Here is a 17,665-nt window from a genome sequence, read left to right on the forward strand (position 1 = left end):
GCATGCTCCCAAGCCGCTGGTCTGTGTGTCCATTCACACCCAGAGCCATGGCTTGGCCCCTCCCCCTTTTCTCATTGGCTGACTGGCTGGCCAATGGCTCCCTCTTGCTGTCTCAGCCAATGAGGAGGCAGATACCCGGGACAACCGAGGCTGTCGTGCACATTGCTGGATCTCGATGGAGCTTAGGTGAGTATTGAGGGGGTTGGGGGTAGTGCTACACACAGGTTTTTTACCTTCATGCATTCTAAAAAACCCTGAGCCTTTACAACCACTTTAAGAAGAAAGCAACAAGATATATTCCACAGTCTGAATAAAGCTAGAAGACAGAAATAAAAAAAAGTATTAAATATCGCTCTATGTTCATCAAAGTGGTTCTAAAGCCAAAACATTTTTGTACCTTAATGCATTCCTTGCATTAAGGTAAAAAATGTTTAGGTAAGAGTATCCTCCCCCCCAATATACATACTTGAGTCCTCACTTGGTCCACCACTTGTTTGCAGTGGCTCTCTCCTCTTACTTCCCGCTCTCACTGGCTTTGCTGAGGTAGCAGGAGCCAATCCTGTGACAAGGTAGTGGGGGGGCGGGACCGAGCCTTGTGGTCTGTGTCTATGGACACAGGCAGTGTGGCTTGTGATTGAGCCCGCAGGTGTGCCACCATAGGAAGCCAGGAACCCTGGTGGGGGTCCTGAGATGAGGAGGTTTGGGGCTGCTGTGGGCAATTCCATTTTACAGAACAGGCAAGTATAACGTGTTTGTTTTGAAAAAAATTGAGTTTACAATCACTGTATTGTATTCATTTAAAGCTTAAGTTTAGTTACATTCGGTACATACATTCTTAGTCTCCCTTGTGCTGATGGCTGCTGTATTAGTACACATTTTTAGTCCCCCAATACCCCCACAGCAGTAATCTTCTGGTGCTGAGGTATTAATACAGCAGCTGGAACTTTCATAGACACTCATCAAGAGTGCTGACTATGTCTACCTTTTCCACCCCTCCTCCATTCATAGAAGCTGTATTATAGTTTCCAGCAATGAAAAGTGCTCTGTGATAGGAGGATGGACAGATGAATTCATACCATACCAAAAAGGCGAATTTGCATTGGTGGAAGCTATAATATATCTTCTATGAATGGAGGAGAGGGGTGGAAAGGGCGGATATAGTCAGCATTCTTGCCGAGTGCCTATGATGGGTCCAGTGGCTGTATTAACCCCATCAGCACTGAAAGATTACAGCTGCCAAGGTATGGGGTGAACAGAGGACTGAAAATTTCAAGTAAGACAGCAGTACCTGAATTTGTCTTATGTTATAGCGATATGTGACGCTTTCTTCACTGATCTTATTTTACAGAGATCTCAAGAAAGCAGTATGCTAAACACTGAAATATTTAACATGCTGGTCTTTATGATAACTTACCTTTACGATGTTGTGATAAAGAAGGAATATATTGTACTGCAATATTCACGTTGGTATCTAAACATTTTGTCTGATTTTGGCAATATTTGTTTTACAGACTTTTTTGGCAGCTATAAATCAAGTGTTTCCTGCAGAAGAGGACACTGCAAAACATGTTGAAGATAACTGTGAGTGTAACTTTACAATGTAGATGGTGCCTGTTATACTGTACTTTACACAATGATAAAAGCTATTATGTAGGGGAAATATTAGGTGCATGAATGTGTGTTCAAACTGTGCAAGTAATTCATTCTATGCAGGCCAATGTTGGGATTTATTAACCTTTCTTCTTGTCTACTCATTGATTATAAAGGTTAATGAAAAATGAACGTTTGACTTTTGACTGCTGGGAACTCGGTCTGGATATCCCCAGCTTTACAAAATAATGATCAGAAGTTGAGCAAAGTTTCAAGCACTATGAGCTATATACTCTGTTATGGTTAATGTCTGATCCCTGTATTTATCATTGGAAAGTACCATCCCCTTTATTTTTTCAAGAAGCATTTGTAGCTTTAAAGATAATCCAAATATTCCTGTTAGATTATATATATTTTTGTGGCTATTTTTTATAGAGTTATACTAAGGGTGGACATTATGACTTGACGATAAAGCTATATAAACTGCCAGTCAATAAAATATTTAATAGCTAATTGAATAATTTAATAAAAAGGATCTTTACTATGGCAGCATGCCCAGTGCTTGGTTCTTTTTTGCACATTTATTGGCGACATTACCTACTTACATTACCCACTGCTTACTGACCATCCTGTAATATGGCTTTATCAAGGTCCTGGACATGTAGAAAGTTTGAATTAAGATCCCAAATATTGATAGCAGTAAGGTTACTAAGTGTATTTGTGAGTACATTTAAAAATCGATCTGTAATGTTAGACATTAGCTGTCTGGATGAGTGAAACTGCTGCCTCGGGGCCTGTTATTAGTATTACACTTTTCAGTTCTACTACCTACCATTAAGATCAATTGAAACAAAAATCCATTATGTGAGTCACACCAGAGGGAGAAGACAAATGAGACTATTTCACTTGACTGCCTACAGCTCTGTATGTGTCAGACATGTGTCAGACATACTAATCTTGGGTAAAAGTGTTGTGTGCGTACACCACATTTGGCTATCTGGCCTCTAGAGCTGTGTGCAGGGAATAAAAGCGTGCACTTGATAGAAAATGGCAAGACCTGAATTTCTTGGTGCATTAGTCATATTGATGTTTATCTAATCACTCCTGATGTGCTTATTATTTTACATAGTTTTCTATATTTTGCAACCAAAAGTCAACATATTTTCTCAATAATTACAGAGTACAGAGAGCAAGTAGCATCAGTCCCTAAACTTAGAGTAACTCCACATTTGTTGAGGTTAAAAAAAACAAACCCCTTTGGGTGATCAATATACATTGAAGAGATTTTAACAAACTTTCTAGCAGATTCCTACCTTTTTTTGCAGTGAAGAAATAGCTCTTTGTTTCGCCAGACTGATCACATACTCATTCTGAATGGGAGGGTCTGGTTATTTTTCAGCTAATGTACTTTCTGTGTTTTAATGACGAAAGCTGCAGTGTCTGCATCCCGTTAGAAGTGATTAACCTTTGGGGAGTACCACACTAAAACTTACATTTTTATTCCAGAGGATGCCTATAATCTGATTTGTATCTTAGTGCAGACTTCCGGGAAAATCAATCAGCCAATCACACAAGCAGCAGAATGCCTTTTTTGGAAGCATTCTGTATACCAGTTGTGTAGAGAACGCCTCCAGGTAGCCATATTGCATTGAATTTTACAGAAAGTTACAGCGCTGCTGATTGAAAAAGGAAAGGTCATTGTTAATAAAATTAAATTACAACATGACTTGTGTAGCAATTGTATATGCTATATGTATAAATTATATATGTAAGTTAATGAGTTAATGTAACAGATATAAATACCTGTAGTTGTAACATGTTATATCTGTATACTGTATATATGGTACATATGTATATGTACCATATATACCGGCCACGTTATTAAGTACACCTGTTCAATTGCTTGGTAACACAAATTGCTAATCAGTCAATCACAAGGCAGGAATTCAATGCATTTAGGCATCTAGACATGGTGAAGACGACTTGCTGAAGTTCAAACCGAGCATCAAAATGGAGAAGAAAGGGAATTTAGGTGACTTTGAACTTGGCATGGTTGTTGGTGCCAGATGGGCTGCTCTGAGTATTTCCAAAACTGCTGATCTACTGAGAATTTCATGCACAACTATCTCTAGGGTTTACAGAGAATGGTCCGAAAATGAGAAAATACCCAGTCAGTGGCAGTTGTGTAGAAGAAAATGCCTTGTTGATGTCAGTGGTCAGAGGAGAATGAACAGACTGGTTTGAGATGATAGAAAGACAACAGTACCTCAAATAACCACTCGTTGCAACCAAGGTATGCAGAATACCATCTCTGAACACACAACGCATTGAACCTTGAAGCAGATGTTCTACAGCAGCAGAAAACCACACTGGGTGCCACTCCTGTCAGCTAAGAACAGGAAACAGAGGCTACAATTCACACAGGCTCACCAAAATTGGACAATAGACGTTTGGAAAAACGTTGCCTGGTCTGATGAGTCTCGATTTCAACTGCAACATTCAGATGGTAGGGTCAGAATTTTGTGTAAACAACATGAAAGCATGGATCCATCCTGCCTTGTATCAACGGTTCAGACTGGTGGTGGCTGTGTAATGGCGTGGGGGATATTTTCTTGGCACACTTTGGGCCCCTTAGTACCAATTGAGCATCGTTTAAATGCCACGGCCCACCTGAATATTGTTGCTGACTATATGTATCCTTTTATGACTACAGTGTCCCCATCTTCTGATGGCTACTTCTAGCAGGATAATGCACAATATCACAAAGCTCAAATATCTCAAACTGGTTTCTTGAATATGACAATGAGTTCACCGTACTCCAATGGCCTCCACAGTCACCAGATCTCAATCCAATAGAGCACCTTTGGAATGTCGTGGAACAGGAGATTCACATCATGAATGTGCAGCCAACTAATCTGCAGCAACTGAGTGATGCTATCATGTCAATATGGACCAAAACCTTGTTGAATCTATGCCATGAAGGCAGCTCTGAAGGCAAAAGGTGGTCCAACCCGGTACTAGCAAAGTGTACCTAATAAAGTGGCAGGTAGGTGTATATGGTACTAATATATACCCTTTTTTATATTTTTCCCCTTATTGCCCTTTAAAAACTTAGTTTCCTGTTCTTACACAGCCCTTCTCACACACCTCTATATGCAGGTTGGTCAACAGCCAATTAACCTACCTACCTTCTGTGGGAGAAAACCCCTTTTAAACCTTGGGTAGAACATACAACTTCCATGTACATAAAGTCTTCTCGGCAAATAAACCCAGGACTGCTAGGAAAGAATGCAACTACTTAACCATCGTACTATACCTGTAGCTTTTTTGCTGAAAAAGTAACCCCTGAGGCCACGTTCACACTGGTGTAGTTTAAACAAATAATGTCAATTGGGATGCAGTATCTGCATCAACACAGCCGCTGCTCCCAGTCAGACATCAGTGTGGTTGTAGGTGCATGTCTCCGAACTCACACTGTCAGTGTTTCAGGGATAAGTAACCATACCCACATAGATGCCAAATTGGGAGCAGCAGCTGTGTCTGTGCAGCCACTGCGATCCACTTGAAATGATTGGGACCGTCTGCCTGCTGATGCATGAAACACCTGTGCATCCCATGCAAGCAAAACACAGCCCTCACATGGGTGTATGCTTAAGTACGTCCATGTGAACAAGACCTAAAAATGTGCACATTTTCCAGATACGTTTTTTTTCACATTCAGTAAAATACACCAGTTTTGTTTTAGTGTGCGTTTATGTTTATATATATATATATATATATATATATATATATATATATATATATATATATATATATATATACTTCTGAAACCACTAAGCAACTTATTCACTCCCTTGTTATCTCTCGCCTTGACTATTGTAGCTCCCTCCTCATTGGCCTACCTCATCGCAGGCTATCCTCTCTTCAGTCTATCATGAATTCTGCTGCCAGACTCATCCACCTTACTAACCGTTCCATATCTGCCACCCCTCTCTGCCAATCCCTCCACTGGCTTCCCTTTGCCCAACAGATAAAATTCAAAACATTAACAATAACATGTAAAGCCATTTATAACTCTGCCCCCAATTACATCTCCATTCTTGTCTCCAAATATCACCCAAACCGTCCTCTCTACTCCTCCCACGACCTCCTGCTCACTAGCTCCCTTGACTCCTCCTCCCATGCTTGTCTCCAGGACTTCTTCAGAGCCTCCCCCATCCTCTGGAACTCTCTAACCCAATCTATCCGACTATCATCTACTCTGCCCACTTTTAGGCGATCTCTGAAAAATCTCTTCAGGGAAGCCTATCCCACATTCCGCTAATAATGGAATCTTCTATTCCTCCTATCAGTTCATCCCCCACTGTTATTACCTTTTGTACCACCAACCGCTCCCTCTTAGATTGTAAGCTCCAAGGAGCAGGGCCCTCCTAACCCTCTTGTATTGAACTATATTGTTGCTGTATTGTCTCCCTTTATATTGTAAAGTGCTGAGCAAACTGTTGGCGCTATATAAATCCTGTATAATAATAATAATTGCATATATCAATCAGTCCACTAATTTTTAATGTAGAAAGCAACCAGGTTATATGTGATTATAGTAAATGTTGACTGGCACAAAAGACTGGTCATTAAAAGCAATATAAGTATATCTTAAGTCAAAATGTTTTTCTTCATTTTCTTGACTTTTCTGTCCTAGTGGCAACCCAGATTTTTGGATTTTCTGAGACAATCATGTTGGAGACAACCACATTCCCCTTCTTGGGTCATTTGTATATAAAAAATCTTGGGTCATTTGTATATATGAATAAAAATGTAAAATTAAAAACACAAATGTTTATCATTTCATAATGAACCATAAAAGGCATTTGTGGATCAACAATTAAAATGTAAGATAAAATTACATTTCATAACATAGACCACAAAACTATTCTAATGTATAAAAACTGTATTTATATCACGAGCTTGTGATTGTGAATAAGCTTGCTTAAATTCAACACCAACATAATAGCTCAGTATTTAAAGATAGTATGCCTATGCTGAACTTTTGTGATATTTGTGTCCATTCATTTGTTTCCTCTAGATTGTGGATGCAAATTGATCCATATTAAGTCTATGGACAGGTGGCTGTAAATGGACGTACCTCTTCCAACATCCTTTTACTTAACAAACTAAAAACTTAAAAATGATACAAATCTTTTCCTTTTTTTATTTTTTTTTTATTCTAGCAGACTCAGAGGTAATCAGTTGTAAATGGACACATGTCTATTTACAGTTGTCTCCCCACAGACTGACATTGACATTGAGCTTCCGGTCAGATCCACCTAAAAATCTGACAGGTGGGTCTGATCGGCCTGCTTATGTGAACTCCGACAGCTTTACTTATCACTTTTGGAAATATTCCAGGACTGTTATTTGTTATTCAAAAATGTACCAATTTTTACTTGCATGAGTCTTGGAAACAAATCTAAAATAGTCAGGAACTTACAATTTCTACTTGAGTAAACCTTTTAAAAGATATTGGCATCTATATCAAATTATTATTCACAAATGCAACCATTTTGTATTTGAATCTGTCTTGGAAAATCCATCTCTAAAGGGGTGATGAGATAAAATGATCAGATAAAATGTGCATATCTTGGAACAAAGGAATGAAAACTTGAAGGACTCTAGCATTAAATTAGAAGCAGAGGAATCTATATTAGGAATATGTATTAACAGATATACTGTATATATTTGTCTCCTAGTTGTTCATGAAAGCTAATATTTTTAGTAAAAAAACAAAACAATATTTTGGTATCCCACGTCCTGTAGGCTGATGGTTCCTGTAGAAATCTACTCTTCACTGGTGCTGGTCCTTTTTACAGAGTGATTGTTCTGTGCTTCATGAGTGACTGACACGGATGAGATCAGGTGTGTTCAGATTCCCACATGGAAGCTGTCACTGTACAAGCGAATGGAAGGTGGATGAGGCATTGCCCGCCCTGCAGTTGCACATTTACATTCTTGTAACTGTGGGCCTGGGAATGCCTTGGCGACTTACCCTTGGCTCTGTGACCGCTTCCTGATGTGATGGCTCAAGTTGATTCGGACTACGATCTGAACGTGCCTGAACTCATCCCTAGTGACAGGCAAGTTGTTCCCCTGGAACTTTCCAAAAAAACTTTTTTCACTAAACTTCAGCTTTAAATGGTTATCACTACACAAATTAGTTATCAAACCCTTTTTTCAAGAACACTTGCAAATGTTTCTTTTAATTAATATGCACTTAACGCAAAGTGTTTTTTTTTTTTTTTTTTAAATCATTCATAGTGTGCCTTGAATGGAACTGGGGAAACCGTTAAATCCTGGCATCATAGCTGATCACATATGCCAAATGCAGATCAAACTGAGACCAAAATGGCAGCTTTCTTGGCTGTAAAGGATAGAAGAATTTAGTTCCCCTTTACCACTCGCTGACAAAATATCTGTTAAAAAAAAGAAATATGGGCTTGTTAAAAAAACAAAGAAAACAATATTCTTACCTAGATGGCTGCAGTATCATTCCAATGCATTTGTCCCCTGTCGGTTCTGCAGGGATAGCTGAGTGATCAGACAGCGCTGATTGCTCCCTTGTTGATCACTGACTGTCTGCTCTGCCCCTCCAGTGCTCACTGGAGCACTGGGCTGGAGAAAGGCGGGAACAGCTGGCTGAGTCTCCCAGTGGTGCAGCTGATAGGGTGAGCCAACTGCCAGTCTAGGCTTCTGGGTAGATTTTTACCATATGATTGGGATCTTTTCAGAGCCTGGACTGGCTCTGTGACATCAGTCGATAGCGAGCTTTAGCCCGATGTCAGCTGAAAACAGGTCAGAGGAGTGCAGAACGAACTGCACTCCTGTTATACCCAGGAGACGTACAGCCAAAAAAGCTTTGGATATACTTCTCCTTTATTAAAAATTTGTAATACAGATACCCACTGGTTTTAGTTTAATACTCTTTTTCACATCTTCATTCCTTTGTTTCAAGTTCTGCACTTTTTACCCGATTCATCCTTTTATATGCAGATACTTCTTCCAAGGCTGGTACAAATATCAATTATTACATTGTGTGAATAATAATTTGAAACAGATGCAGATACCTTTTCCATGGTTTATACAAGTAGAAATGATTACATTTCCAAATATTTTTTGTATGCAAATATTTTTTCCAAGGCTCAAACAAGTACAAATTCTTTTGTTTCTGACTATTATTTTAGACATGTATGCAGATATTTTTTCAAGGCTCTTACGAGTACAAATTGTTACATTGGTGAATAATATGTAGCTACAAGGGGAATCAGTTTTGATTGAGGCTGTTACAAGCTGAATGAGGCTGTTACAAGCTTTCAATTTTCTTAAATTTTTATATACCAGTCTATTATGTTGGTGTTGAATTTGAGCAAGTTTATTTGAAAGGCCATGATATAAATACAGTTTTACTCACAACAGTATTTAGGCTTCATGCACACTTGAGCTAAAAAACATTTTACAGGCTGTTGACTTTTATTTTTCTTTTAAGCACACATTTAGCTCTTGGCCATTTTTAAATTTCAGTGGCCAGAATAAATTAATATTTTTGCCAATTAAATTATAAATACCCAAGTGCTTGACACACCCAAATGTGTTTGCAAAAATGTGGCCTAGGCTCATATTTGAAGCTGCTTTTCTCCTGCCTGGAGAAAAGCGTATACAAAAGCCCCTGTGTGCGTGAGGCCTTAATAGGAGTAGTTTAATGGTCGTTTATGTTATGAAATTCAGTTTAGTCCTACACTTGGTTTGATGATCCACCAATGTGTTTTATGGAATGACAATTTTTTTTATAAGTTATTGATATGTACATAGTATGATCTTATCATTTATGATATCATGTTTATGTCTGTGTTGTAGCTTTGTTGAAAGGGGGTGGTTGTTGCCCTAGAAATTTGTTGGTTGTATATTTTTGGTCGAATTATGAACTAATAAAATCTATTTAGACTTTTTTTACATTTTAGTTTGGGCCCATTCAAGTACATTTACATTTTGAGTTATATCCTGGTACCTGCTGAGCGGTACTTCTTTATTTTGGGAGCTGCCCCACCAAGCTAGCAAGCTGATTTGATAGCTTCCTAAATGTGGTTTTATAAATGAGCATAGAAATCCCAGTGCAAATTCCATATTTCTTTGAGCAGTAAAAATTTTACGGCAGTGCTATCCATAACTGGCTTTAAAGGATAAGTTCACCTTTCCTAACATATTACATCTTATACCCGTATTTAGGGTATAACATGTTACTGTTGCAGCAGCCCCTGAAACCATCAAGATCCCTTGTTGTTACAGGGGCCGGGTATCCTCTTCCCACATCCGCTGTCACAATTTAAAAACAAAAAAGCGGCAGTGCGGGACTCCACCAACTTGGCCGCATCATTCATTCACAGAGTTCTGTGAATAGGAGAATTACAACAGCCATCTGCCATTGGGGTTGACAGCTTGTAGTTCTCAATGAACTACCAAGGCGCTGCTGAACTCTCTAGGTAGTTCATTGATGCTTCCTGTCATTCAATGTAATGCTTTACAGGCTTCTAATAAAACAAAATAATGAATGCACATTTTTATATACCTGAAAAAGATGTACATTTAATAATTTTTTTTTCTTACAAAGGCAAATTTATCCTTTTTAAAGCAACCCTAGCAGCCGAAGTAAGTATGCCATAATGATTAAAGGATAAGTTCACCTTTTGACAAAAATAATACATGCACATTTAAAAAAGGTACAATTTTTGTTGCAGGTGCCTGTAAAGCATTGCACCAGCAATCAGCAGATCGCTAGTTCTATGCAGGTCTCCTGTAGACCTGTCAGTTTGTTTGCCTGCCTGTACATCCTGTGTGGGCAAGCAGGTACACTGGCAGGAAGAATCAATGAACTACCTACGGAGCTCCACATTGAGAACTACAAGCCAACATCCGCAGAGGATTTCAGTAATTGTAGTTCATCCATTCACAGAACTCTGTGAATGAATGACGCGGCCGTGTGGGTGAAGCTGTGCTGTTTTTTAGAAAGTGAACTTCTCCCTGTAATGCTGTCCTGGGTGGTGGGGAAGGGGAGGTTTGGGGGGGATCAGGCAGTAGCTTCAGCATTGGGAACATGTTACATGTTTCACCCTAAAAACGGGTGGAACATGTAACATGTTCCAAAAGGTAAACTTATCCTTTAAATATATGCCTTTGTGGTGGGAAAAGGAAAGATTTTACTAATTTAGACATCTTACAGGGACAACTTTTTAGCCAGTTTATTAGTGGAGAAGGAATAAAGTTCCAAGCAATGTTTTATTAGGGTCTTTGCCCCCATTAAGACAGAATGTGATAGGAAATCTCTCCACTGGAGACATAGACTGCCTCAAAAATACATTTTTTTCAGTAAAATGGGCAAGGGTTAGAACATTTTTTTTGTTATATATTTACATATTTTCTGGTCAGGTAGCCAAGAATGGTACAATATAAAGTACACAGAAAGTAAAAACACCTGGCAACAAATGAACCAAGCAAAACAGACACACAAGTAGACTATCGATGTTATGGCGCAAACAGAAACAGACAACAACATAACAAACCAGTTATATGGTCACAGTATTGGACCCGGGGTGCCTGAGTGCAAAAGACCTATGGAAACAACCATCTGCAAATGGTTACTATATATACCCTCAAATAAGAAAAAAGGGAAAGAAGGTCCAATATAGATACACACTGATAAAGCACTGCTGGTATATAGCTCCCTGTAGGATGCCAATGGGGAAAACTATAGAAGTATGGGGGGAGCTAGACAGGATGGGAAACTGGACATAGGGAAAGAGGGGGGGGGGGGGCGGAAGGGAGTAGTGGAAAAGGGGAAAGAACAGAGAGAGAGAATCAGATATGAGGGAAACCAAGACAAAAAAAACAGAACATCTTTTTAAATTATTTATTATGGTCTGGCTTCCTTCCATTGTAATGACCCCTCTACTAATTCTTGTCCTATTGTTACATGTTGGCAGAATGACAGGACATGAGGTGAAATCTCTCCAACTTGATCGAGGAGAGTGGTAAAAAAATTGTCCAAAATTCTAATTACTTTTTGTTAGTGTTTTGTAGTGCATCCGAGAAGCGCTAAGATATGGGTGGTGATGTAGGAAAAAATACCTACATTTGACTGATATTCTCAGACTGTGAGAACTGTATGACAGCATTTGTTTGAACAAAGCATCCATGTGACACCTATCATTAAGTACTCCTAAAAGAAGACAGGGCTGTTGACAGAGGCTTGTAAGCTAGTTCACTGTGGAAATGATTGTTCATTTCTTGGTTAAGTTACTAATTAACAGGAAATTTGCTAATGTAACTCTTAAGTCGGTTATTACCACTTGACTTGTACGAATGCAATTGCTGTACAAAGTCCATAAGTAATCTTTTTTTCTGTAACCTCTCCCATTTCATTGAAAAGAATATACACTTTTTTTTTCTTTTGTAAATACAGTTTGGCAGACAAAATGTCCAACATTAGCGTGGCCCATACGTAAATGTAATATTACATAAAAGAATAAAGAATGTAGTGTAGCTAGCGTATATGCATATATGACACCCAGAGCAGATCATTTGTAACATGCTCCAAAAGCAAAAAATAGTTTCAGTAACAATCATGAATTGGAACAAATAATAATGATATAACAAGAAAAGAAACACTAATGGTGAAAACCACAATGCCCCTTACATTGGTAGTCATTTGAAAAGTGCCTACTTATATTAGTAGTTAGTTTGTATGTATATTGGCTGATACATTAGTAGTCAGTGGGAGGAGGACACTTTTTGTTTGCATTGCTGACTAGTGGGGAAAAATGCTCCCACTTACAAACACCTAAAAGGATAATTACTGTATGTCATTGATTACTGGTAGTTAAAAAGTTTTCATTGCTCAAAGAACCCCTAGCAACCTTCGGAGAAACCCTGGTCTAAACTTTTAAATTCACCATTAGATATATTTATGACACAGAAAAAAAGACCAGAGAAAAATGAGAAGAATTTTAAATACATAATTTATTAGTGTCATGATAAAGTATAGTTTATAATGAGTGCACTAGTACTTGTGTAGCCATGTGCTTGGCTACAAATGAGAGTGAGAGAAACACTGGCTGCAGATGCTCTTTGTAGCTGCTGCCCTGCAGTTCTGAACTGGATAACAGCCGATTCAGTAAGGCATGGGAGCTGCTGAAGAGTTCAATAAACTAGACTGTGGAAACTGTAGTCCTGAGGAGAGACTCGACTGTGTAATCAAGATCTTTTGAACTAAATTCCCCAAGAAGGAGATTGCCAGGAGGAGGGGAAGGAGCTGCATTGTCCCAGGCTGTAGAGGACACAGCTTCCTCTTGTCATGAGGGAAGCTGGAAAGTACACCTGGGTACAGAGCAGGGAGTGGATTAGTTGTGTGTGACCAGATGGTGACCTACAACATTGTTGGGTTTGATGAGTTGCTGCTGTGGGAATCTACTATCTGCTGCTAGAGAAAGAGACTGAGCCCTTGTGGAACTGACTATACAGCTATCTAGTGGCCTTATTTACTGCCTCCAGGTGTGACTGGGACTGTACACAAGTGGTACCACTGGGCCTCAACGCTAGCCAGCTGAAGAGTGAGGACTGCACTTTTATGGATGCTACACAGAGACCTAAACCTATTGCCTGTGCAAGAAGGTACTTCTCAGAGGATATTGGACTATTTCCTTGCCATTTTCCTAAAGTGCACTCTAGACTAGTTATTGTATTATTATTCACATTGCCGTTAATTCTTATGTGCACTGTTTATTGCTGACTTTGCTGAATTATGAGTTAATCCCAGTCTACTGGTACAGAACTCTATTCTAAGTTACCTTGGTAGTGATTCTGTTGTTTAGCAGACTGTGTGTGTGTGTACTTTCTGTGTGCTCATTTATGCTTAAACCATGGTTTATTCTCACCCATACCAATACATTGAGTTAATTTACCACTAAACAGTCTTGTGTCTATTTACCGGTACTACTTCACAGCCAAGGTATCTATACTTGTGTTCTTTTAAGTGCTTGTAGTAACTTTCAATGAACCAGGTGTGTCCAAGGGGCTGAGGTGGTTCTTGGAGTTGAGACGCAGAACATAGAACCCAAACTACCAAAAGGCTCCTGCAGGGATAGTGCTTTACTTGAAAGTCAATATAAAACTACAGTCGGATGTTCTTTCAGTAATGATAAGAAGCTCTGTCAGGTTTTCATTGTCGTGTTCCCATTTCAAGAAATTCATCCTCACTTGTGGTTATTTGTCCGCAGTCCAGAAGGTGAGGGGAAATCTACTAATGGGAACATCTGTTCCAGTTTTGGCTCATACGTGTGGGATTACCTATTGTCTCTTTTTCACTTCCAGTTATGTTTTTTGGACGGGAAATGTGCGAAAAATATACCCAGTAATGATACAAACAGCAATATGAACCTGAATTATTTTTAGTCCTTTTGTTACTCTGTGCCTCCATGTAGGGCTTTCATGTGGCAGCATATTTATAAAAGCAGTGAATATGACATAAGTCAAACTTTCACTACAGGTGAATTAAGCACTGTAATGTAAAACATGTACCAGTAAGACACACCTGCATTTAATTTTTTTGCTGGATGTCACATTTGCTACTTTATAAATATACTGCTTGGTCATGCTTGCTGTTTAAGTTAGTGCTATGGACCATGTGATGCTGTGGTCTGGCTAAGATATAGTACTGGGGTAACACTGTTCTGGCCTGGAGATCTTGGACATATACATTGCTCAGCATAAATGAGTACACCCCAACAGATTTGCCAGAAAACTTACTTTCCTTTCAGAATCAACGTATGGGACACTGTACTAAATACTCCAACAAATGCGGACCATTGATTGCAAACAATTTGTTAATTTGCGCACACAAAAAGTATTTTGCCTAACAAATTTGTTCAAGACCATGTTACAAAAATGAATACACCCCAATGAAAGTCTTAGGAGCAAAGCTACATTTTAGACACCAAAACACTAACAATAATTCAACTACAGATGAGTCTAATTATTCATTAAACAGGTGTCCAGCAGACAGTTGATTATAAAAGGGCATTACATAACAAAGAAAACCCCTTCCCATTTCATGCTGTCAGCAATGGTACCACATGGAAGAGAAATGCCACAAGACCCGAGAAAGAAAATTATTTCTTTACACAAGAAGGTGAAGGCAACAAGAAGATCAGCAAAGCTTTACTTATCAGTTAGAAAACTGTAGCAAAAGTTATACAAAAATTTTACAAAGATGGAACTGCAACCATCTTAGAGACATCCAGGCCATCCAAGGAAGTTAACACTTCAACAGGAGCGTCTTCTGATGAGAAGGGTGGAAGAAAATCGCCATGCAAGTTCACGGCAGTTAGCTAAATAAGTAGAAAGCCAAATTGAGGTGATTGTTTCCAGTGACACAATATGGTGTACACTGCAGAAGAATGGCATGCACGGGTGTCATCCATAAAGGAAGCCTCTCCTAAAGCCCATGCACAAATAAGCCTGCCTATTATTTGCCAGGGCCCATGCTGAAAAAGAAGACTACTGGGACTCTGTACTCTGGAGTGATGAGACCAAGATAAATGTTTTCGGAACTGATGGCTTCAAAACTGTATGGTGTCGCAAAGTTGAGTATAAAGAAAAATGTATGGATGCTACAGTGAAACATAGTGGTGGCAGTGCCCTTCTGTGAAGCTGCACGAGTGCTGCTGGTGTCGAGGAGCTGCATTTCATTGATGGTATCTTGAATTCACAGATGTACTCCTCTATATTGAAAGAGAAGATGCTACCATCAGCCCTTGGTCATCGTGCACTTTTTCAGCATGACAATGATCCAAAACACACATCTAAGGCCACTGTTGCATTTTTTGAAGAAGAACAGGGAGAAAGTGATTCAGTGGCTAAGCATGTCTCCTGATCTGAACCCAATCGAACACCTATGGGGAATTTTCAAGAGACAAGTTGAGCATTGCTCTCAATCCAGCATCCAGGCTCTAAACTAGGTTGTTCTTGAAGAATGGAAAAAGATAGATGTTGCAATATGTCGACATGTTGTTCATTCCATACCTAGAAGACTTGATGCTGTTCTTACAAATCATGGAGGTCATACAAAATACTAGATGCAGTAGTTTTTTGTTGTGGGGTGTATTAATTTTTGGATCAACTAGTTTAAGTAAAACTGGAGATTTTGTAATCTAAGTTATATTAATAAAATTACTTTCATGCAACGAGCTATACAAATTTTCAATAAAACTCAGTTTTGTCAAATTTTTGGAAATTGTTCTTGTTGTTCATTGAGATATTGATTAAAATCTTATTTTTCAAAAGGGGTGTACTCATTTATGCTGAGCACTGTATGCCCCCTTCTCCAGATCACATGAAGTCACACTGTGGTCTATATTTTTGCCCACACCTTTTAAGCTGGAGCCTAGAGATGCAGAGCCACTGGTAATCAGCTCCCAGAATCTTTCAGGGTTTTGTGCAAAAAAACGTGTGAGGTAGGCTTACATACAGTATCTGCTACACCAAAGCAGAGAAATCGTGGAGGTGGGTACTTTACAGGGTTATCTCTGTTATCTTTTGCTTTTTTTTTTTAAATGATTGACATTGTCTTCTTTGAAATATGTGTTGAAGGAGGAGGTTGAGAGCAAACCAATAAACCCAAGATTTTGTCTGCCTTTACTTCACTAGGAAATTTTATGACCCCTTTAGGAAATTCCTTGCTTTTATCAGCCTACCAGCTACTATAGATTACCAGTTGATATAAGGGTACACTTACTTTTCAAAAATTTTTTTTAGAGAAAGGGAAAAACATCCGGTCATATAAATCAAGTTTCAATACAGTTATACTTAGTAGAGATATTGAACCATTTCAGTGTTCCAAGAGATGCAATTGGCTAAGGCTCTTTTTACATGGGGTGGATTCAGTTATTATTATTATTTTAATACAGTATTTATGTAGCGCCAACATCATCAGTCATCATCAGTTATGATCAGCAGGGGACTTTTCCATTGATCCTCTGCTGATCAGAGCAGAGCAGGTGGATGACAGATCCGTGTCTGCTCAGTTTAAGCAGACAGGACTTCTGACTGCCCTATGGGCGGTTGGGTGTAAATTGACTTTGTCTGTTTATACCTGACTGCCCTCTAATCTGATCTACCTAAATGAACAGGATGGATCCCCTTCCATTTTTTTTTAAATTAGTGGACCAGATCGAATTGGAGTTAGGCAGGTGTAAGCGCGCAGCAGTCTATTTACACTACTAGTCCATAGAGGTGAATGGTCTAATCAGGCCCACCTGAAAAACTGACTGGCAGACCTGATCGGACTGTTTGTGTGAAAGAGGCATAAACAATATAAATTTAGTTATAAGTAGAGTAGTATAAAATTTCGCAAGACATAAGAGACCACGGACTGGTGTCTTCCTGTCCCGGTCTGTATTGTATTATATTATTTTATACAGGATTTATATAGTGCTTTACAAAATTAATTGTATATCCAAGGGGTAAGGGAAAAGTGTAAAATGTAAAAAAGTTTGTGGGGTGGAATAAAAGAATGATCCCTTCATGAATATGAAGGCAAAAAGAGCTATGGGGGCCATATCTTTGGGATAGAAAGTAGAGGCAAGGAAGGGATAAGGAAAAGGAGGGACCAAGAAAGAGGAAGTATATGGGGGAAAAAGTGTGTGAGGGGAGCAGGGAGGTAGAATAATAGAGAATCTCCTCCCTCCGAGTGAGGTCTGATGTTTCAGATCCACATCTATGGAGTCTGGGAGTTTGACATTAGGGAGCCTTAGGTTTCACATTTTCATCACAGAAAAATGAATTGATTTGTTCCATTCTCTATAGTATTTTTAAACATACTTTTTTTTATGTTAAAGAAACGTATTCACACTATATGCATTGGGCTGCAGTGGGGCAGCCTTGTCTGGTGCTGTCCCAACTAAGCAATTTGTCATGTTTCCTGTGAAGTCAATTCACACCACTACATTGTGTGCTGTGCAAAAATACTGCATGCAGT

At 39.0% G+C, this 17,665-nt stretch overlaps 1 protein-coding gene across 5 annotated transcripts in view; it reads left to right on the forward strand.

Moving 5' to 3' along the window:
• MYO6 (myosin VI) overlaps positions 1-17,665 on the forward strand; it is a 374,955-nt gene that overhangs the window by 98,650 nt on the left and 258,640 nt on the right. For all 5 annotated transcript variants that reach the window (XM_089681402.1, XM_089681403.1, XM_089681405.1 and 2 more), the window contains exon 3: positions 1,512-1,581. In XM_089681402.1, the coding sequence (XP_089537528.1) occupies positions 1,512-1,581 (70 nt within the window). The remainder of the gene's footprint in view (positions 1-1,511; positions 1,582-17,665) is intronic.

The sequence above is a fragment of the Staurois parvus genome, unplaced genomic scaffold (genome assembly GCF_062004578.1).
Source record: "Staurois parvus isolate SC_StPar_1 unplaced genomic scaffold, SC_StPar_1.0 ptg000264l, whole genome shotgun sequence".
Taxonomy (NCBI): Eukaryota; Metazoa; Chordata; class Amphibia; order Anura; family Ranidae; genus Staurois; species Staurois parvus.